The sequence below is a fragment of the Bison bison genome, unplaced genomic scaffold, assembly GCF_000754665.1.
Source record: "Bison bison bison isolate TAMUID 2011002044 unplaced genomic scaffold, Bison_UMD1.0 scf7180017864456, whole genome shotgun sequence".
Taxonomy (NCBI): domain Eukaryota; kingdom Metazoa; phylum Chordata; class Mammalia; order Artiodactyla; family Bovidae; genus Bison; species Bison bison.
The window spans coordinates 18,721,323-18,743,294 of NW_011495018.1; the positions used below are offsets into that span (position 1 = coordinate 18,721,323).

Genomic DNA, 21,972 nt, shown 5'->3' on the forward strand with positions numbered 1-21,972 from the left:
GTTCACATATTGCTGAAGCCTGGCTTGGAGAATTTTGAGCATTACTTTACAGCGTGTGAGATGAGTGCAGTTGTGCGGTAGTTTGAGCATTCTTTGGCATTGCCTTTCTTTGGGATTGGAATGAAAACTGACCTTTTCCAGTCCTGTGGCCACTGCTGAGTTTTCCAAATTTGCTGACATATTGAGGGCAGCACTTTCACAGCATCATCTTTCAGGATGTGAAAGAGCTCAACTGGAATTCCATCACCTCTACTGGCTTTGTTTGTAGTGATGCTAAGTGTTACTAACAAAAGGGTTCTTGGGACTTCCCTGATGGTCCAGTGGTTAGGACTTTGCCTTCCAATGCAGGAGGTACGAGTTCAATCCCTGGTGGAGGAGCTAAGATCCAACCTCCCTTGCTGTCAAAAAACCAAAACATACAACGGAAACAATACTGTAACAAATTCAATAAAAACTTTTAAAAACTGGTCCACATCAAAAAATAAAAACACAAAAAAGCCAAAGAGGGTGCTCCTTAGGTTCCTTTAGATATTAATCTCTAATATAACAGTACTACTGAAGGGTTTGTTACATCTCCTCAGGGCCTGTAAGAACCTCATAGTGACCTGGAAAAGAGCTGGAGGGCCATTACTCACTCCAAGGCCTGTTAAGTTTCCAGAACCCACCCTCTCTCTATCTATACCTCTGTGGCCTAAGGGAGCAATGATAGTATTGGAAGGGGAGGGTGACTGGGAAGGCTGGAGGATGGAGAAAAGCTCAAAGTCACTGCTAACAAAGGACCCCTAAGAAATGCCTGTGAAGCATCTCAAACACACGAGGGTGAGTCACAGGGGTCCCCACTACCTCTTTGGGTCACAGTCAATGAGTCAAATATGTTCACCCCCTGCTGACCCCAGCTGCAGCGAGGACTCTCGCCGGTGAGGTGGGAGCGCCAGCGTGGGAAGCCGGGTGTCACGTGATCACGCGGGGTCCTCAGCTGCAGCCCCTTGGCCGGGTGCCTCCCCTGAGAGTGAGGTTCCTGAGTTGCGAGCTTCACTTCCTAGTCAGAAAGCCCGGCCAGGCAAAGTCCAGAAGACATCAGTGGCAGCATCATTAAATTATCACAAGCCCTGAAACTCACTCCGGGGTGAGTGAGAAGCCTGGGTCTGTTTGTCCTTGCAGTGGGAAGGAAGTATGTGATTGGCCGGCTGGGCTCGGCCTAGCAGGCCTTATCTCTGGCTGGTTATTATTTGATCAAAGAGGGCTTCCTCCTCCTGTAGTGTTTGACAACTGTGTTGGGAGAGTTTGTTGCTGCCTGGGGATTTTTTTTTTTCCAAGGTTACTACGGAGCACCCAAAGTCCTTCCATTTCTAGCCATACAAACAAGCACCCAGAGGAGATTTTCTTTCATTCCCCACTCAGACTGGGGCAGTCTTCTTCAGAATCTCCATCGGCTTTGCTCATCAGCTGTTTGGAAGTAATTCCTCAATCAGCACAGAGTCAAGGATACAGGTATTTAAACAAAAAAATTGGGGGTAGGGTGGGGAGGGGATTCTGATTTCTTAGGAAATGGGGCTGGGGTGGGAGGGCTGGGGCAGGGCTGGGGTGGAGAACTGCCCGGGAAAGGCAGAGGACGTGGAAGAAGGAAGTAGAAGGAAAGAGATGTCAGAATCTTGAATTCTATGGAAAGGCAGAGCCAAGGCATGAGATGTTTGCACCTGGAGAGGTGTGAGTGCAATGGTAGGTAATGCGCCGCCATTAGGGCTGCATGCTGCTGTCCCCATGAAATCCTTCCAGGTCTAGCTGCTCCCTTGGTCTCTTTGTCATCCTCCTCCCTGGCTCACTGCTGAGAGGGTTTTTCACACTTGCTGAGAAATCCATTTGCTTCAGCTTGAAACATTGTCACATCTGATCTTCAGAAGTGTTTCTTGGTGGTACCGATCCTTGTGATATTGGCATCAGAGAAGGAAGAGTGGACTGAGTTCCTTGTTTAGGAGAATTTGTTTCCCACTTTGTCTGGGATCTGTGTTTGATGTGCTTTGTCCATTCTTGCCCTCATCATAGTCCCACCTCAGTGGTGTGTTTCGAGCTTGAGATAGACAGACAGAGCTTGATGTCAAAGAACTTCCTTGCTACAGATGGAAGCAGGGCTCCTTGTGGTGTGAGGAGGGACTTAACCAACCATTCTTGGAGTGAAGATGAAAGAGAGACGAAAGGATGGATTCTGTCTTGTCTAATTGTTAGGTTTATCTGGAGGTGGCTGAGGAGGGGGGATGTGATGCAAAAAAAAAAAAAAAAACAAACACAAAAAACCTTATTTTGGCATTAAGTGGAAAAGAAGCCTTTTATGGTAGGTGGCTCAGTGGTAATGAATCCACCTGCAATGCAGGAGATATGGGTTCAATCCTGATATGGGATCAGGAAGACCTCTTGGGGAAGGAAATGGCAACCCACTCCAGTATTCTTGCCTGGGAAATCCCATGAACAGAGAAGCCTGGCTGGCTACAGTCCATGGAGGTCACAAAAGAGTCAGATACGTCTTAGCAACTAAATGATGAATAGTAAATGGTTATTCTTAAAACTGATTTTTCCCTGTGCACTTTAGATGAAGAAATAGCCATGCCGAGTGCATTGCCCTTCTCCTGTCTCCGTGGCTGTCTTAATCTCCAGATGTTTCCATCTGTGTTGTCTTAATTCTCAGGCGTTGGTATCCAGGTTGTCCCTGCTGTTAGTTGCTGTGGGAGGGTATCAGGGCTTAGTCCCATAAAGCTGCCCCACAGGATGGGAGTTTGTTCTTCCTGCTGACATTGGGTGGTCCCCAGGGAGTTTTCTCTACTGAGCCCGCTGGATTTCTTGAGACTGTTCAGAGTCATTGGTCTGAGAAGTTCATCAAAGTGAATCCTGCTTCCGCTTCATAATTTTCAGGGAAATGTGAAGAGGTAGAGGGTGAGCCCAGTGCACAGACTTATGGCTCCTGATCCTGATCTAGCACCTGACGTGGCGAGACCAGGCACCAACCTGGGGACACTGAATTTGAGCTGCTCTCTGTTCTCAAGAGACCCCTCTCCCTCCTCCCGCCTCCTCTTTTCCAGCCATATTGGGCGTCTGGTCCTACAGCATCACAGCCTGAAAAGCCTAAGCCAATGCCCACAGCTTAAGGGTATCTCCCTTGTCTGGTCATCTGGTAATTTTTGTTACAAAGGTAGTAGAGCATGGGGGAAGGGCCATTCAGATCCACGGCTGATGTTTGCCTTTTCCACTTACTATTTAAATTGTCTAAGCCCCTGTTTCCTCATCTGTAAAAGGGTTCTAAGACTTCTTTCATGGAGTTACCTTGGTAATAAAGACTCTGCTTTCAATAAATAGCAGTGTGTGTCTACTGTGTGAGGGGCATTGGGATGTAGTGGAGATTGAGGCAGAGAAAGCTCCCTGCCCTCAGGGAGGTTACAGTTCAACAGGATGGGGGATGAGCGGTGGTTAACAAACGAATAAAACAATCACATAAATACATAGGTCATTCCCATTTGTGATGAGAAACAAGAACAAAGGACTTGATTCAGACGAGGGTGGAGAGCTAGTTGAGAAAGTCCTCTTTGATGAGCTGAATGATTCCTGACTGAGTTGCTGCTCTCTGGTGTTTGACGATTCCTTGACCTGCAGCAGGATTGAGGCAGATGAAATGGGGGCCTCCTGACTCCCTGTCCAGTGCTTTTCTACCTGGCTGCCTCCTCTGCTGGAGAGGGGCGGGCGCAAACTCCAGGAGGATAGAGGAAGAGCTGGCTGGTCGCTGGAGTCCAGTATCCTCTCTCCCCTGGGATTGTTTCTATCAGCTGAAAATCCCTAACCCCTTCCCAGGGATGGCAGGGGTGACTGGAGGTGCAGAAAACAGGTTCTCTGTGTCTTCCTCCCCCAGGTTCCTACACCTCCATCCTGGATGATTAACCCACCCGGGGCGGTCATCTCTGGAGGTGAAATGCCAAGCATGGACAGGCTGGGAGGAGAGCGGCAGGGGAGGGGCGAGTATTTCGGGGCGGGCGCATCATCATCTCCGGCTGCCTAGCAGTGCACTCAGACTGCCCCCCTTCCCCACCCACTCAGCCTCCCAGGAGCACCACGTTCCCTTCCCACTGCACACAGTGTCTTTTGTGAGCCCTCTGGCCGGGGCTTCAGTGACAGCTCTTGTAAAGGAGCTGGTTAGCATTTTTTCCAGACAAAGCCAGAAGTTCCGGGAGGTGACGGGAAGCCTGAGCCTGCAAAGAGTGATGAAAGGAAATGGTCAGTCTCAGGTTCCTGAAAGAACAGTGTCAACATCTTCAATTCTTCTCCACCTTCCCACTGGGGACCTTGTGCCCATGATCTTCAGAAACAAATCAATTCTCCGCCCATTCCCTCTCCCTTAGCTGGGGCTTCATTCTTCTGCTTTCATGTCTGCTAGCCAACTCCCACCTGTTGCTTGCTGGTCACAACAAGGCTTTGTAGGACCTCCCAGGGCCATCAGTGTTCTAGCCAGTGATGGCTGAAGTGAGCAGGCATGGCAATAGGTAGCAGGCAGCAGGATTGATATCTTAAGGCACGTAACTGTTTTCACCTGGATTCAGAATTTCAGACCCTGTTTGGTGGGAGAGTCACAGAAGACTGGATGTTGAGAAAGGAAAAGAGATGCCATCCCGTAAATAATACACTAGACAAGACCATTTCCAATAAGACTTTAAATAGCAAGTGGTACCCTGAGGTCAGTTCTCCCCAACAGGTCAAAAGAGGAAAATGGCAGGATGTTTGCAATGGGAAACTCAGCTTCAGCATTCAGTTCCCAGAACCCACACCATCGCTAATCCCATCAACGTGGAACCTAGTTCTTCAGCCGCTGAGCAATATTTCAGATGTTTGACGGGGCTCCTGGTGTCACACTGAGTCAGCTAATGAAAATGCTCAATCATCACTCCTGGGCTCCTGTGCTGTCTCCCCATCCTATCCTCCCCTTCTCTCAGCTCATTTGCTGGGTGTTGCATCTGGCTTCCATCCAGTGGCCAGTGGGGCTGGCAGGAAGTTCAGCTGAGGTTGGCTCTGTCTATTGGGCTTCAGAGTCCTGCCAGAAATCAGGTTGACCAAACAAAACCAAACAAAACAAAACACCCAAAATGAGTCTTGAAAGAAAGCAACATCCATTTCCCTGTGGGCTGGACCTTCTCTGCAGGGAAGGGGAGCTTGTTGTGGAGCTTCACCCTGGGAGCTCCTGGTAACAGCGTCAGTGGCGTTTTCCTTTGAGTCAATTCCAGAATGTGACTATGAGGAACAAGGGCCTGGGAAAAGTGTAAACCTTGGAACTGAGAACGCTTCTCAGTCTTGGCAGTAGGGCAACAGGAGGATCGAGCAGCAAGTGGGCAGGAGGCTGGCTGCTCCCACTTGTAGCCCTGCTCCCGCCCAAACAGCTTCAGGGATCAAGGGATGCGACCTGAGCCATCGCTCAGTGGTCCCCTGGCACCTGCCCCGAGCAGCAGCAATCCTGACCCCCACCAAGCTCCTCTGGGCACATTTTAATTATCTTGTGGGCTGATACTCAGGATGAGTCTGCCAGGTAGGATGGAGGTGGAGCCCCTTTCACTCCAGCAGGCAGAAACTGTATGCATAATTAGATAATAGAAAATGTGCCCTCCAAATCCTAAGATCATATGGGTCCTTGGAGCAGCACGCTGTGTCCCTTGTGCTTTGCCATTGCTCCTTCCAGTGCCCCCTTGCCACACAACCACATCTAATTAGCTCTGTGACTCGGGGCAACAAGGCACAGACACTGCTCTCAAGGAACTCAAAGCCCAATGGAAGAGATGGGTAATTAAGCAAGCAACGTACCGTGGCCTTACAGTGTGCAGAGTGCCTCCATAGAGCACAGCAGCTTATTCTCAGGGAAACTGCTGTCCCCCCATTTTCACCCCCTCACTGCTCCCTATCCTTGCCCTGGAATATCTTCTCTGTTTAAGCTGAGTCTCAAGCCTAATTCTTCACACAACTCCAGTGGCTGCTCACGATACCCAGACTCCAGACTGAAGATAGGTGCTGGTCTTTGAGGTTTTTCTAGTCTATGGTGACATAAGAACTGAGGACAAAGTAGCAGCTCTTTAAGATGGCCATGGATATTCAATTTTAGAAATTTCCCATTGTTCTGAGAAGCTGTCGTCCTGCTTGTTGGGCTGTTAAAACATTCTTTTCTTTTATTACATGATGATGTTTGTAGACTGTCAATTTCTGCTGAGTTGAATTTGAATGTTTTGACTGGGCTGAATAAAAAAGCAATAGTTCAAGGCTTGGGAATCACTGCCCAAAAAGCTGCTCATCACTGAAATTAGCACCTATGTCCAAACCCAAGCAGGAGCCCCTGGGGCGTCTGTCTTAGTATCTGATTTTCCAGTCTGCAGCAGAGTGGCCGAGCTGCTGTATTCAAATTCCACTCACTTTCCCAAGACACTTAGCTGCCTGTGGCAGCCCAATCCTTAAATAGACTCTACTGTTTTCTTGGCAGCCCAGGCTCCTGTATGTTTAATGCCTTGAATATCCAATTTCTGGGTCAAACTCATGAAAATCTAAAAGGGAATTATCCATCTCAGAAAGCAGTTGCAATGGAAATAAAAGCCATTAGTACTCACTGTTATCAGGATGTTTAATTTTTCATTAAAATTTCAAGATAAAAGTTGATCTTGCAGAATTGTGTTAACTGAGATCCCCATCTTCCATGGAGATGCAGCTTAGAGACTGACTGGAAAAGATGCTGGTACTCTAGCTCACAGTTGCCTCTGCCCTCTGTCTACATTCTTAGGTTAGAGGGCCTTGGGGTGCAAGCATTTGCTCTGGTTAGATGAAGTCTCATATTGCACTTGCTTACCCTGCCATTCCAGGTATTACTAGGGCATTGAAAATCCCCCCCGAAGCTTGATGGATAGAAGAAAATGTCCACCAGGCAAACCAAATCCCAGTAATATTATACAAGGTGGTAAAGTCCAAATTCTTGGGCTAAAGTTGAATGTTTGTGTTAAAAGGTGTTTAAAATGAGTGACTCATACAAGGTCTAGCTAGTTAGCTGTAAGAAGTGCTTTGTTTGACCCATTTTGCAATGTGGGCTTTGCTCTGTGCTGGCATTCGCAAAGGAGACCCTCACATTTGGACTTCGTGCGTTTTGGGGTCAAGGATATGACTTCTGTGTGTTTTTGGTGGAGACCCTCTTCTCCTTCTGCCCATCTCTCCCCTGGGTCCCAGCATGTCTCTTGACACATAAGAGGTCAAAAAATTGTTGATGGTGACAATGACAATGCAAATGACTAATATGTTTTAGAGAGACTCAGTTTTTGGCAATTTCTACTTGACCTAATATGACCACTTAATCATTAATATTTTTAACTTGCCTATTTAATTATTAAAAGAAAAAAACAATTTTTTTTTGACTTGATGGTTGTGTTTGGTTTGGAACCCTAAGGAAAGGAAGGAGTGGGAAGATGAAGCTGGTGAGCAGTAAAGGCTTCCAGGTGAATACTCTGTTCTGAGTTCTGGTCTCCTAGTTCCAGAACCTTCCTTGCTGCTTATTCAGGGGATGGCCCAGACTGAAGAGTTGTGGTCCTTTTGAACTGGTGTGATTATGTTTGGTTTACCTGGGCCATTATGCCAACATGACCTTTCCTTCCCACTGAACCCATCTCTCTTACCATAGGCAGCCTTCTGGCTGGTTAGCCTTGAGGTCTGGCAAGAAACAATTGTAGAAGGTTCCAGGGGATTGTCACCAACCAGCTGTTGATGTGTGGCCCTGGACAAGTCTCTTCATCTCTCTGGGTCACGGTGTCCTAGTGAAACACGTTTGGTTGGATTAGAATGTCTCAGCCTTGGCACTATTGGCGTTAAAGGTCATCATTTTTCTGTGGACTTCCTGTGCATTGCATCCTAGTCCCTGGATACCTGTAGTATACCTCCACTGGTTTGTGTCAACAAGAAGTGTCTCCAGATATTTCCAAATATCCTCAGTGGGGAACTATTGGATCAGATGACATCTAAGTTTGAGAAACCACATTAGGAGTTGTTAATTCATCCTATTTTATTGAGCTCTGACTGTATGTTCTGTACTGTATTAGTTTTTACAGCCTAAATATACTGATGTTCTACTGCCATTTGCTTCATGAAAATCTGAATTAGAGTAGGAAAGTGTCTACACAGGCACTGAGGTAAAGATTAAAAAAAAAAAAGAGCTAGAAGTCCTATTTGGGTTTTTTTTTGTTTTTGTTGTTGTTAGTTTTTATTGAAACGATGTTCTTTTTAAAAAATATTTATTTTTTAAGTGAAAGATAATTGCTTTATAGAATTTTGTTGGTTTCTGCCAAACATCAACATGAATCAGCCATAGATACACATATGTCCCCTCCTTCTTGAACCCCCCCTCCCATCTCCCTCCCATGCCACCCCTCTAGGTTGTTATAGAGCCCCTGTTTGAGTTCCCTGAGTCATACAGCAAATTCCCATTGTCTATCTTGCTAGCCTCATCTGTAAAATAGAAACGTTATACATTATTGTGAGGACCTAATGCTTAGTGTATATAAAAGCACGTAGATCACAGTAGACATTCAATAATTAAAATCATTCCTTGGTTCTCTCCCCCGCCCCAAGCGCCAGCTCTGCACAAAGCAGTAACTTTGCCAGCCTTGCTCTTCTGTTTCTGGGAATCTGCTCTTATCCTACCACGTGCCTGCAACTCCTCCCTGTCAAGCCAATATGGATATGCCATTTCAAAAAATAAATCTCTAACTGTTTGTTTCAAGGAGGGCTTGTATCACTAGACTGTTGACTTGGTCCATCCATAAAGGGACTGCCTCTCCTTAGCAGAGAGAAAAGATTTCTCCAGTATCCGGAGATTTGCAGATGCCATTGCTTGCTGTTGGTTTAGCACAAAAATGACTATAAGGAATTGAGGATGAGAGAACCCTCACTTTGTGGGTTATCAGGACTCCTGGGGCATGGATAAAGTCATGGGTTTTATCATCTCTCCTGGGGTTTAAGCATCTCAAAGGGCAAAGACCATGCACTGAACATCCCTGGCAGGTCCAGCACTATCTCCTCCAGGAAAAACACCCTGGGCTTTTGTAGACTGACCCAGCGAGAGAAATTGTGGTGCAGTAATAAAAAGTTAGGTAAGAGAGTTTGAATCTGCATTTTTCCTCTCCATTTAGACCCTGACCAGGGGCGCCAGGGCTCATGAAGACAGTGCAATTCCCAAAGAAAAAAGGTTCATGCTCAAATTCCAACTCTGCCACTTACTCTCCAGTTGATCTTGGGCAATTTATGTTACCGTCCTGAACCTGAGCTGTCATACTGGTGAGTCTGCATTCAGAAGGGTTCCTCCTTATAGGGATGTTGTGAGAATTATCTATAAGAACATATGGAAAGCATATGGCACAATTCTGGTAAATACCAAGTATTTGATAGAAATCAATTTGTATAATGGTAGAAAGGAAATTAAATATGACTATTAATAACAATACATATAGTAGATGTTAAACAGACAACAAAAAGGTGGATGAAAAGGTATGAAATAGACTTGCTATGTTACTGATAAGAAAATAGGCTCAGAAAAAGAAAGAGAGTGGGAAGAGGTACCCAGGACATCATTGCTTGTTAATGCAGATCTTGCATCTCTAGATTCCCCTTCAGATGCTGGTTCTACCATGCTGGAGCTGCCTTTCTGTGTTAGAAGAAAAAAAAAACGTACTCAACAGCACTTGTTCAAGATGACAAGGCAGGCTTTACTCAAGACCACTGTGATAAATATGGGGACCACTGTAATGGGATTTTGCAGTAGGGGAGAGAGACTGGGCTTAATTCCAAGTACAGCCTGGGCAAGTGGGGATTTATAGCTAAGGAGCAGGTTGGGGATCAGTGGGTAGAAAATTGCCAAGAGGAAACATCATGGATGAGGGGGGTTCTGGGTGGACTGACCTCATAGGATTCTTTGCTGAAAGTCTAAGGTGTCAGATGTCACCTGCGGGTGATGGCAGAGGATAAGGAACCTAATCAGAGGTCAAAGGTGGGGACTCTGGTTAAACTGACTCAGCAGCATTCTTATGAGAATTGGATTTTATAAGAAAGCACACATGCAGGCCTCGGAGAAGAGAAGGTTCAGGACTCTGACTAAGGTTTGAATCTTTGTCATTCAAACATTTAAAGCCCATATTTAGAAAATTGCATACAGACTGAGGAAAATTCACCTACTGGTCTAAGATAAGAATCATATGTTGTTTCCAGAGGGATTCTTTCTTCAGCGTAAGATAGAAATAAGAATTTTTATCTACCGTGTTTCTAATGCCTTAGGGCTGCCCGAGAGAAAAGCTGTGCAGTGAGGAGGCCTTGTCCTCCACGGTTCCAGCCCACACCAGCCTTTGCTCACGCACCAGCTAAGCACTACAGAAACCACCTTGTTCCTGCCTCCCACCTTCCCAAAGTTCAGCTCTTACCTTTCAACCCAGGCTCAAGGTTCTGGAGAGCTGATCTTTTGCTTTAATGCTGATATTCAGTCTCCAGAGCCACTCTGATTAAACAGCTGGGCAACCCGTATGTTCACTTCCTCAACGAGGCTTCAAGAGGTGTCTCTGGGTTGGCTGCGACCTGTGAGTCACATCTTTCACCTCTTGCCAGTGAACTCAGACATTTGCTTGGGAAGAAAAGACTGAAGTTTTAGGCTTGGTGGTGGAGAGAGGAAGAGTTTTAGCAACCAGAATGCCTTGGCTTACTTTGTCCTTCAATCTTGCCTACCTTGGGCCTGCTGGGATGGAGGTTATGTGGGTCTGTTCGCATGTTGGCAGGTGAGATAACCTGTCATTACAATAAAATAGGACCGTGGTTCAAACAGAATACCTTGTTGTGGGTCAGCTGCTCAGTCATGTCTGATTCTGTGACCCCATGGACGGCAGCACACCAGGCTTCCCTGTCTGCATCAAACTCTCCTGTTATCTTCAGTGATGGTTATAATTCAGTTGAAAAGTTGAATCAGGAGAGTCATAACTCCCACCAGAATTTCATTGTCTATTTTGCCTTTTTAAACTTAGTTAATTCACTTGCTGTCTTTCTTATTTGATGAGTACACATTGTGATGTTTTTCTTGTACTCCCCTCCTCCTCTTTTGTTTAATCCCCTTCTAGGAAAGCATAGCTAGAATTATGACTTAAAGGAGGGGTCTGTAAATTAGAGGCCAAACCCTTCCCCCGCTTGTAAACAAAGTTGTGCTGGCACGCTGCGACATCCTTTTGTTTATGTCTTGTCATGCTTGTTTTCTACAACAGAGTCAAGTAGTTGTGACAGAGACCCTGCAAAGCCTTAAATATTTATGATCTGACCCTTTACAGAAAAAAAAAAGCCTACTGATTCCTAATTTAGAGTGTCTGCGTTGGAGTTAAATACACCTTGGTTCAAATCAGGTCTTAGTTACTCACTCACTTTGACATTGGAAAAGCCTCATCACCTCTCTGATACCTAATCTGTACCATGGGGATAAGAAAGACTCACCTTGGAGAGTAGCTGTGAGACTTCAGTGAGATAGTATTTATAAAAAGTTGCAGCTCTGTGCCTGGCACAGAGCAAGGGCTCAATAAATGTCGCTATTATGATGATCATTCATTCCTTTGGCCAACAGATACATGTCTAGTGCTTTCTCTGCATTAAGCCTCGGCTGCTGCAGCTGTGACCAAGGCATAGATGATCCCCACCCTCATGGAGCTTACATTCTAGTGGGGAAGACAGACAATATGAAGAAAACAAATCAAGAGGTTATTTCCAGCTAGTGACGAGTGCTTTAAATAAAACAGGATAGTATGAAGGCAGGGGACAGAGTCAGCTCAGTTGCTACCTGAGCTGAGACCTAAATGTAAGAATGAGTCACATGCAAATATCTAGAGAAGGAATGTTCCTGGCCGAGACAGTAAATACAGAAGCCCTGAGCGAGAGGTGAACTTGGGATGGTCCAAGAACAAAGTGATGGCCTTGGGGACTGGGGCACAGGAAGCAGGGGGTGATGATGGTAGAAGATGAAGGAGCAGAAGTCAGCACAGGTAAGAATATGTCATTGCTGGGAGACCCTGGGAAGATGGCTTTTAGAGGAATGGATGCAATCTAAGATCGTAATGGGGCAGAAATGTAACCGAGTCCTTGGCCTCGTTATGTGACCTTTGTTGTAAATATATTATTCTTCCTTTTTGGTTTCTGGCATTCATCACTGTTAGAAACAGGAGAAGAGTAGGGGCCTAGTGAGCTGGAATCAGAGTGGCAAACACATCACACCACCCCAGCTGGGCACACCTGCCTTGCTTGGGCTTTTCTCCTTACAGTGCCTTTGACTCACCCCAAAGGTCTTCTGGCCAATGCTATTACCTCTTTGAAATCATTCTTTATCAGGAGACTTGAATGCTTCTCCAGGTGGAGCACTTAAGGTAAAAAACAGTTAATGTAATTTTAAAACCTCCTAACAAATTTCCCACAACTTAAGACATCCAGATAATCATTTGGTCCCTAGGGTCACTCAAAATTCATAGCTCAGTTCCCATAATTAGCATTTCTTTTGTATGTGAGCCAAGGAACAGGGGTGAAGAATCCTAGTGATAATATTGTACCTGTTTGGGGTTGAAAAGAAAGCTGTGATACAATCAGATAAACTGCCTTGAGTTGCCAATAATAACAGTCATACAGTATTTGCCAGTTCAAAGCCCTGCTGCTTATGTGGCTCACTTACACATAAAAATGTGCATTTAGTTTATCAACCTTGATTCACTTGGGGTGACTCCTCCTCCCTCTCATGTTCTCTTCTTCATTCTCCTCCTCCTTTGTCATCTTTATCCTCATCAAAACCCTTTATTTATTGACCCTCTTCGCTCCTGGCTAACAGTAATTAATACTTCCTTTACAATGTGCGAGTATGTGTTTCTGTCTCATTTGGTTTCAGACATTGTTAAAAGAGCAAGATACGAAGGTGGCTCTCTTCCAAGCTATGCTTTCAAACACTGATTCTTAAAATCTGGGGTCCATAAATGATCATGGATGGGGGTCACGAACCCCCTGAAATGGAATAGAAACTTTTTACATATACATTTTTTTAAAAGGAGAAAGTCTAGAGTTTCATTAGACTCTCAAAGGTTTCCCTGATTCCAAGAAGTTACAAACTACTGCTTTAAAGACTTTACTGACTCAATCTATAGTGTGAGTTTCAAAGGAAAATTCTAGAACTTTTGTAAGTGGAAAAGGAAAATTTGTTGAGTTGGAGCTAGGGAAGCTGGTGATTCTCAAAGATCACATTTATCAAGCATGATCTGTGAAAGCAAGTGGGATTGATAATTGGATCAAATGCAGCCTTCCTTTTAGAGGACCCGCACATTTTCCTGGGAATATTTATCATGACTGCAAACATTATATAGTTCTCACAGACATCGTCCTAGAGCCGTATGGATTTTAACTTTTATTCCTCAGAGTAACTCTATAAAGCCTGCACAATTATTGGTCTCATTTTACAGATGAGGGAAATGAAGCACGCAGAGATTAAAACCATACATTAAGTTTTATATTCAGCATCCCAAGACCCTTCATTGTCCTGGATAATATAGTTTGTCCAGCTGTAATTAATAGTTCAGAATAAGTATCATTTTGGATGTGTCTGAATAGTGGCCATGTTGTAACCATGAAGCCCAGAATTCATTAATGACAGGATTTTTAAAGGTGGCAGCTCTGGTTTCATAAATAAAAACAGATTGCAGGTCATGTGAAGAGGAGAGCCAGCTGACTACTTAGTTTGAATTTAGCTGAATCACAATGGTTTATAAAGTGTGGTAGATAGATAATTTTATTATTGTAGCTATTATTATCACTAAGAAATTTCTGCTGTGTACGTAAGGCATACTATTGCCCTGTAGAGCTTAAAGATAGCTAAGCCTTATCTTTGGGAGGCTAAAGTTCTTTCATTCTAGGAGTTGATCAGTTGATGGGACTTTAGACATAATTCACCCTTTGCCTAGATTATATTTATTCAACAATTAATGAGAAGGTGACCTAGAAATTTAGATGGCCTGTTCGCTAAGAAAATCACTTATAAATAATCTATAGGAAAACCAACATTGTGGATATTAAGGTTTGTTTAATCCCACCCATATCTTCTAGTGGCTACTAGGAATTCTACAATTCATGTATGTGGGCTAAATTTACATACAGAGGTAAGATAGGAACACAGGGCTAGAACAGAGACCCTGAGAAAAAATCACTTGACATAATTTCATAAAGGGGGAAATGTTTTGCCATCTTCTAAGCAAAATTGAATATGCAATGGGAACAGGTGATGTATAATCATCTTAATTGAGTGAAGGGTCAGACTTAATCCCACACCAAGCCAGCAGAATGACAAAGTGGAGAGAGGATTTCAACCCATGACCCTCAATTACGGAAAGCCTGTTATTTAATTCCTTACTTCATGTTGAAGGTCATCCTTGCAACAAATTTCAAATATTTTATGGAATAATATGATGATGACCAGCAGAATATATTAGGTTAAAGCCACAGTCAACTGTATTATGCTTATTGGGGTTTCACTTTATATCAGGTAATTTAGATCACTGGCAACTAGGTTGATAATACTCTTTACTTTGAACAGATTTTCTTTTGGGAAAACTGTAAGTTAAAAGAGATAGTTTTAAGGAGTATGTTTAGAATACACAGGAGAATAACTTTCCCAAAAGAAAATCTTAGAACATCTATGTCCCCAAAAGTAATGAAAGTAAATTTATTTAAAAATGTTCTAAAAATGAGCCTTTGTTAAACTGCAATTGATCCTTCCTCTAATTAGATTTAATAAGTAAGTTGCTAGCTGACTTTGAACTCATTAGAAAAAAAGAAAAAATGCAGAGTAGTTTTGTTTCCGGAGAAGGCAATGGCACCCCACTCTAGTACTCTTGCCTGGAGAATCCCATGGACGGAGGAGCCTGGTGGGCTGCAGTCCATGGGGTCACTAAGAGTCGGACATGACTGAGCGACTTCACTTTCACTTTCCACTTTCATGCATTGGAGAAGGCAATGGCACCCCACTCCAGTACTCTTGCCTGGAGAATCCCACGGACGGAGGAGCCTGGTAGGCTGTAGTCCATGGAGTCACTAGGAGTCGGACACGACTGAGCGACTTCACTTTCACTTTCCACTTTCATGCATTGGAGAAGGAAATGGCAGCCCACTCCAGTGTTCTTGCCTGGAGAATCCCAGGGACGGGGGAGCCTGGTGGGCTGCCGTCTCTGGGGTCGCAGAGTCGGACACGACTGAAGCGACTTAGCAGCAGCAGCAGCAGTTTTGTTTCTCCTTGTCCTCTTCATGATTTTTTTTTTCCTTTTTGACAAAGACTGATTCTAGGAGAAGAAAATAAAAATAAGTCTGTCTCCAGCCATGTCTAGCTTTCCCTTTCCAGTGTTTTCCAATTCCTTCCTTTAAGTTTATAGGGCACTTGTGCGCTTTGCCTCGCCCTCGGTCTGGCATTCTTATCCATGGTGGACCACCTCCCACTGTGTTGCTGGTTACCACTGAGGAGCTGGGCCCCGTTCTCCCTTGCATTATGTTGTTCCCACTACTATGGCTCAGGAAGTGGGTGTGGGAGAGGAATGGGAAATCTGCTTCCTACCTTCCTATCAGATTGGGTACATGCCTTCCCCAAGACACGTAAGTCCTGAGCCCCTAAAACTCTAGGTTCATATACCTCTCCTTGAATACTTCTGTCCCTGGAGCTATCTGTCCAGGACTCTTGACAGGTGTAATAGCCACTCACACCTCCTTTATTAATTGTTAATTAATTGTGTCTTGTATTTAGACATTTAACAAATAGATTCTTAAACATCTGTTTTGCACACGGCACTATTAGGCGCTAGGGATACAAAGGAAGGGGATGGGAGATGTTAAGATAGACATTTAAGAGGGAGAGACGATGGCTAATTATATATGGCTAATTCTACAATTAATTAATGTTCATTATAATTGTGATACGTTCCCTGGAGAAGAAGCGTATGACAGGGGACCTGCCTTAGTCTGAGGGTCAAAAAGCTTTTCATGAGGAGGTGAGATTTGAACTATGTTATGAAGCATAAGTGGGAGGAAAAAGAGAGTTGTGGGGGAGATCACTGCTGGCAGAGAAGGTAGTTTGTGCAAAGGGAGAGCAGATTCCCTTTTTCTTAGGAACCAAAAGAAAGCCACAGTGACTGAAGTCAGAGAAAAAGAGGGCAAGTGGAGAGAGATGAGGGTGGTGAGATTAACAAGGATGGAATGTGCCAGGCACTGGCAGTTCTAAAGGAATAATTGAAAAGATTTTCATCAGTTGGAGTGGGGATCAGGCAGAGAAATGGAGGTGTTCGACACTGTCTGTGTTGTACTTTCAAATGTTCATCCTGGCTGATGTGTGGCATGTTTGGGAGGGTGATGGGTAGAAAGCAGACCTGAGGCATCCTAGTCGTTAGCTGTTATGATTCCAGGGAAGATGGTGAGGTCCTCAAACAACACAGTTCAGGTAGAGAGGAAGATAAAAGGAGATGAGTTTGAAAGCTGAGGTAAAATTGTCAGATGTTAGTATTGGATTGAATGTGGGAAGAAGTTAAGAACAACTCCTAGGTTCCTGGTCTGCTAAGGACAGAGTGTGAAATGAGAATGAAGGAGGGCCTTGAGCTAGCAAAAGATGCCAAGAAAAAATACTCAGGTAGGTAGAAAGCAATCCAGCAGGACATGGGGCTGGTTGTGAAAGCTGAGAAAAGGCTTACACCCATAGCTTGAGCTTGCTCAACACTACTCAGCAGGTTATGCAACAGTACAAAAGTCCTCGGTAAGTCTGGGCAAGCACAATCTAGCCCACACTAGGATCCCTCTTTCAGAAGACAAGATGCTTTGTTTTCAGTCAGCAACTCAGCTCCACAAACCATCTTGGATCATATGTTCCAACAACCGACAGTGATTTTCAGAGAAGTGGTCTTAAGCAATATTTAGAAAGAAAAGGTTTTCCTAAAAGACATAATGTCTTCAGAGGTGCAATTCTAGGCACAACGAAGGCAAACTTTTAGAAAAAATAGCAGAGGTGAACTTATTTGCAAAGCAGGAATAGAGACACAGATATAGAGAAAGAATGTATGGACACCAACAGGGAAAAAAGGGGGATAAATTGGGAGACTGGGATAAGCATGTACACATGGCTATGCATAAAATAGATTTCTAATGAGAACCTACTGTGTAGCAGAGGGGGGAAGAAGAAACCTAATTGTAGGGCATACATTAAGTCAACCTAAAAACTGCATTCTAATACACAGTAGGTACAGACAAATATTGTTTGATTCCACTTATATGAGGTACCTAGAATAGCCAAATCCATAAAGTCAGAAGGTACATTGGTAGATGCCAGGGACTGGCGTGGGGGAGTGGGGGATGGGATGGGGGAAGGGGGACTTTGTGTTTAATGGGGACAGAGTTTCAGTTTAGGAAACTCTTCAGTTTAGTGAAAAATTTGGGAGATGGATGATGGTAAGAGTTGTACAACATTGTGAATGTACTTAGTGCCACTGAAATGTAGTGTTAAATATGGTTAAAATAGTTTTATGTTGTGTGACTTTTACCACAACAAAAACATTTCTCAAAAGAGACAGACTTTTATAATGTCATATAGGGTAGTTCTGGCCTGTTAGAGGCTCCTGAATCTTTTCATTCCAGACTGGGGCCTTTGCTTTATCCAGCCCAATCAAAAGATTCACTGAGGTTGTTCTGATAGTCACTAGGGTTGTTCATAAATGTTTAGTTACCTTGTTTTGGGCACGTGGTGGGATTACACTTCTTCACTCTCTTGCTTACATATGATGCTTTATCTAATGAAATGGGAACAGAAGTGATGTGAATTAAGACCTACTGCATGGCTCACTACACTCTCTGGTCCCAGCCTCAGCAATCGAGGAAGCACATGTCAAGTTGGAGCCTCCCTCAGTGACCTTATAAGCCCTTGTAATAACCCACAGTTTCCATGTAGCATAGGTAGATAATCTTTGTTGCAAGACTCTGAGACATTTGTTACTGAATTGCAACCTAGCCCATCCTGACCAATACCATGACATTCTCTCCCGAACAAAGTAACCTTAATGGCTCAAATGAGTTTGGAAGGTTTCAGGACAAATACTTTGCCAGGATTTCAGCTCAAAGGAATAGGATATCTCTTTTGTCTCTTGAGTCTATGCAAGAGGAGACTAACAACAATCATAATAATAGCTGCTGCTGCTGCTGCTAAGTCGCTTCAGTCGTGTCCAACTCTGTGCAGCCCCATAGACAGCAGCCCATCAGGGTCCACCGTCCCCGGGATTCTCCAAGCAAGAACACTGGAGTGGGTTGCCATTTCCTTCTCCAATGCATGAAAGTGAAAAGTGAAAGTGAAGTCGCTCAGTTGTGTCGGACTCTTAGCGACCCCATGGACTGCAGCCTACCAGGCTCCTCCGTCCATGGGATTTTCCAGGCAAGAGTACTGGAGTGGGGTGCCATTGCCCTCTATCTAGTAAATCTCACCACTTGGCAGGCAATATGCTAATTATTTGTATACATTATTTCATTTTACCTCAAAGTAACCCAGTAAGTAAGGTTTTGTTAGCAAATCCACCTTTTAAAAATTTTTTTCTTTATTTCGAATTGAAGGATAATTGCTTTACAATATTGGTTTCATTTCTGCCATGCATCAACATGAATTAGCCATAGGTGTACATATGTAGCAAATCCACTTTTTAAATGAGAGAATAGGGACTCAGAGAGGTTAAATAACTTTCCCAGGGTCGCACAGCTGGTAAATGGCAGAACTCTGACTGGAACCTAGTAGCTCAGTTGGTAAAGAATCCGCCTGCAATGCAGGAGACCCTGGTTTGATTCCTGGGTCAGGAAGATCTGCTGGAGAAGGGATAGGCTACCCATTCCAGTATTCTTGGGCTTCCCTTGTGGCTTAGCTGGTAAAGAATCAGCCTGCAGTGTGGGAGACCTGGGTTTAATCCCTGGGTTGGGACGATCCCCTGGAGAAGGGAAAGGCTACCCACTCCAGTATTCTGGCCTGGAGAATTCCAGGGACTGTATAGTCCACGGGGGTCACAAACAGTTGGACATGACTGAGTGACTTTCACTTCACTTTCATGACTGGAACCTAGGTGGTCTGTCTTCAAAGTCCTGGTATAACTCTCAGACATTCTGCTGGAAGGACTCGGGGTTAGTCCACTGGGGATATCCTGACTGGCAGCAGCTCAGTTTTTACTCAGCTGAGTGATACTCAACCCCCTCTGAGTATCACTATCCTCAGCTCCTTTATGGAGTGCAGTTTAACATGAAGATATGCTTTTCACACCTGGGATCTGGTGGCCCAGTCCTAACTCTCCAGCTCTCATCTACACTGACTAAATAACATATCAGTCATACATTTGCGCTCTAGAATTGGAGGCAACTGATTTCAAATTGGGGTTCTTCCACATACCAGATCTACCTCTCCCTGTGCCTCAGTTTTCCCATATGGAAAATGGGGATTTATAGTTCCTGGCTCTTGGGGCTGCCAGGAGGACAGGCACTTTATTTGCCTGTTTGCTTTCAGATCCAGTCGCCACCCTCCTCGACTCTACTGCTTGTCTGGGGAGGGGCTGGGGAGCGAGTGGGGGAGGTAGCCCCTGCACCTTCATTCCTTAGACTCCCTTGATGTTTACTTCAGCCAATAGGAGGACTGGCAGGTGATGGGAGGCCGGAAAGGGGTTAAAGCCAGGGAGGGTGGCCTCCTCTTTTTCTAGGGACATGTCCAGTGTGATTTCGGCTCCTCGTGGGCGGCCTGTCTCTCCTTGGTCCCAGCTGTTGCCTAGTTGGTTCTGGTTCCTGGCTCTGTTAGCACCTGGCTTTGTCCCTCCAGCCCCAGGGGAGGTAGTGATCTTCTATTGCTAAGAAGATCACTTTCCTCTTTGGTCCTTTCTGTTCTTCTAAGAACTTTCTGAGTAGAACTCTACTCAAGTTCTCTAGTGGCTGTCTGGCACGGGCTCTTTTCCATACTGCACTGTGACTAATACAAAGAATTGCTTGCGATCATGCCTATGAAGTACTAAGAACTGTGCTTGGCATGTAATAATTGCCTAGTGAGTGGCAGCTTACAAAATGTACTGACTTACCTCTTACCTAGATGCTCTGAGGCCAATTTGCACCAGGCAGGCCTCTGCTTCCCCCAAAGCTCCTGAATCAAGGCTCATTTCTCTCTCCAGGCTGTCTGAGTCCTGAGACCTGGGTTTGTTTTGATGCATTCTTCTCTAATCTTTATAGGGTAAAGGGCATGTGGATTCCTCCTCAACATTTGTGACACGTCATCACTTTCTTTCTGATTTTCCAAACTTCTTACAATGGCTTAAAAAGCCCTGCTCTATCTGGCCCCTTCCGTCTTCCCAAACCCTCCCTCCACCACCTTCTCCCTCACTCCCTCCAACCCGCACTGGCTTTTGTCCAGTTCTCTCTGCCAAGCTCTGTCTTCCTTTGGGGCTTTGGCAGGTATAGTCCCTTCTTCTTGGAAAGATCTTTTCTGGTCTTCTTTCCCGTGCTTCTCACATCCTCGCCTCAACGTAGCTGCTCCTCACTTGGAGAGGCCCTTCCCATTACTTTATCTAATATTGGTCACAGGTGACAGGTGCTCTTGGAGTTTCATTGCAGCGTCCATGCCTCGTGGACTCTCCCCACCCCACCCCTTCCTACTCAAGACAACCTCTCCCTCTCACCCAATCTAGCTTGATTGCACAGGGAAAGCAAAGGTCCCTTCAGATTTTGTCTTCTTTCAGGAACAGAAAGACTGCTAATGGCACTGACTTAGGCTCCTTCAACAGAACCTTGGGACTTAAACCACAGAGCCTGGCTACACCCCTAGAAGAAGGAGAAATAATTTTCCTTTCTTAAGAATGAGCTAACAATTATAAACTGAAAACACACACACACACACACACACAAGTAACTGGGAAGCTAATTCCTTAATTACCCAGTTCTAGCAGTTACTGATCCAGTGTCCCACTTCCAACTCTAGAACCAGTGTCCTGCCCTGAGGCTCTAACATCCATAGTCACTCAGTCATGTCTGACTCTTTGCGACCCTTTGGACTGTAGCCCACTGGTCTCCTCTGTCCATAGGATTTTTCAGGCAAGAATACTGGAGTGGGTAGCCATTTCCTACTCCAGGAGATCTTCCCAACCCAGGGATCCCACCCACATCTCCTGTGTCTCCTGTAGTGCAGATCTTCCCAACCCAAAGATCCAACCTGTATCTCCTGTGTCTCCTGCATTGCAGGAGGATTCTTTACCTGCTGAGCCATCAGGGCCTGAGGCCTTACTAGTGACCAAAAGCCTGGAACCCTACCTAGTTTCTGCCCACCTTCCTTCCTGGGTCAGGATGGGCTATCAAGCAGAAGCTCTGTCAAGCAGAGGCTTGAAGGCTTCTGCCAAGCTTGAAGGAAGTTGCCAAGGCAACTTTCCCAGAAGCTAGATTGCCTCCTGCCTGGCTTATTTGAAGTTTTTAACTTAGTCTATTGTGAAGCCATTTTCAGTCAAATTGAAGTACCGGTTCTGTCATAAATGTTGTAAATGTGAATCAGGGAAGGGGGGCGGGGTCCCATTCTCTCCTGGCCTAAGGTACTTTCTAAATGGCAGGCTCCAAGGTCACATCCATTGCCATTCCCCAGGGTGATACACTAGCAGGGACTATTTCTCAACACTCTTTCCCCTCCATATACCTGAGTTACTCTAGCAGCCAGGACTGTGCTTAAAAATTAAAGATGAGTCAGGAATGCAATTTGTTGGGAAGATACCCTGCAGTGGGAAATGGCAACCCACTCTGGTATTCTTGCCTGGAAAATCCCATGGACAGAGGAGCCTGGTGGGTGACAGTCCATGGGGTCACAAAGAGTAAGACATGACTGAGCGATAGAACATGCAACAGAAAACAAGATTTAAGTGGCTT

At 44.9% G+C, this 21,972-nt stretch overlaps 1 protein-coding gene across 3 annotated transcripts in view; it reads left to right on the forward strand.

The window, feature by feature from the left end:
* Nucleotides 1-1,223: 1,223 nt before the first annotated feature.
* Nucleotides 1,224-21,972, forward strand: part of GPAM (glycerol-3-phosphate acyltransferase, mitochondrial) — a 67,583-nt gene continuing 46,834 nt past the window's right edge. The window contains exons 1-2 of one of the 3 annotated variants that reach the window (XM_010859347.1): nucleotides 1,224-1,491; nucleotides 9,177-9,321. Coding sequence is in view for 1 of the 3 variants with exons in the window: in XM_010859343.1 (XP_010857645.1) it covers nucleotides 12,011-12,047 (37 nt within the window). In the remaining 2 variants the exon portion in view is untranslated. Of the gene's footprint in view, nucleotides 1,492-9,176; nucleotides 9,322-11,903; nucleotides 12,048-21,972 lie in introns of those variants that run through there. The other 2 variants (XM_010859346.1, XM_010859343.1) reach the window with 2 other exon arrangements.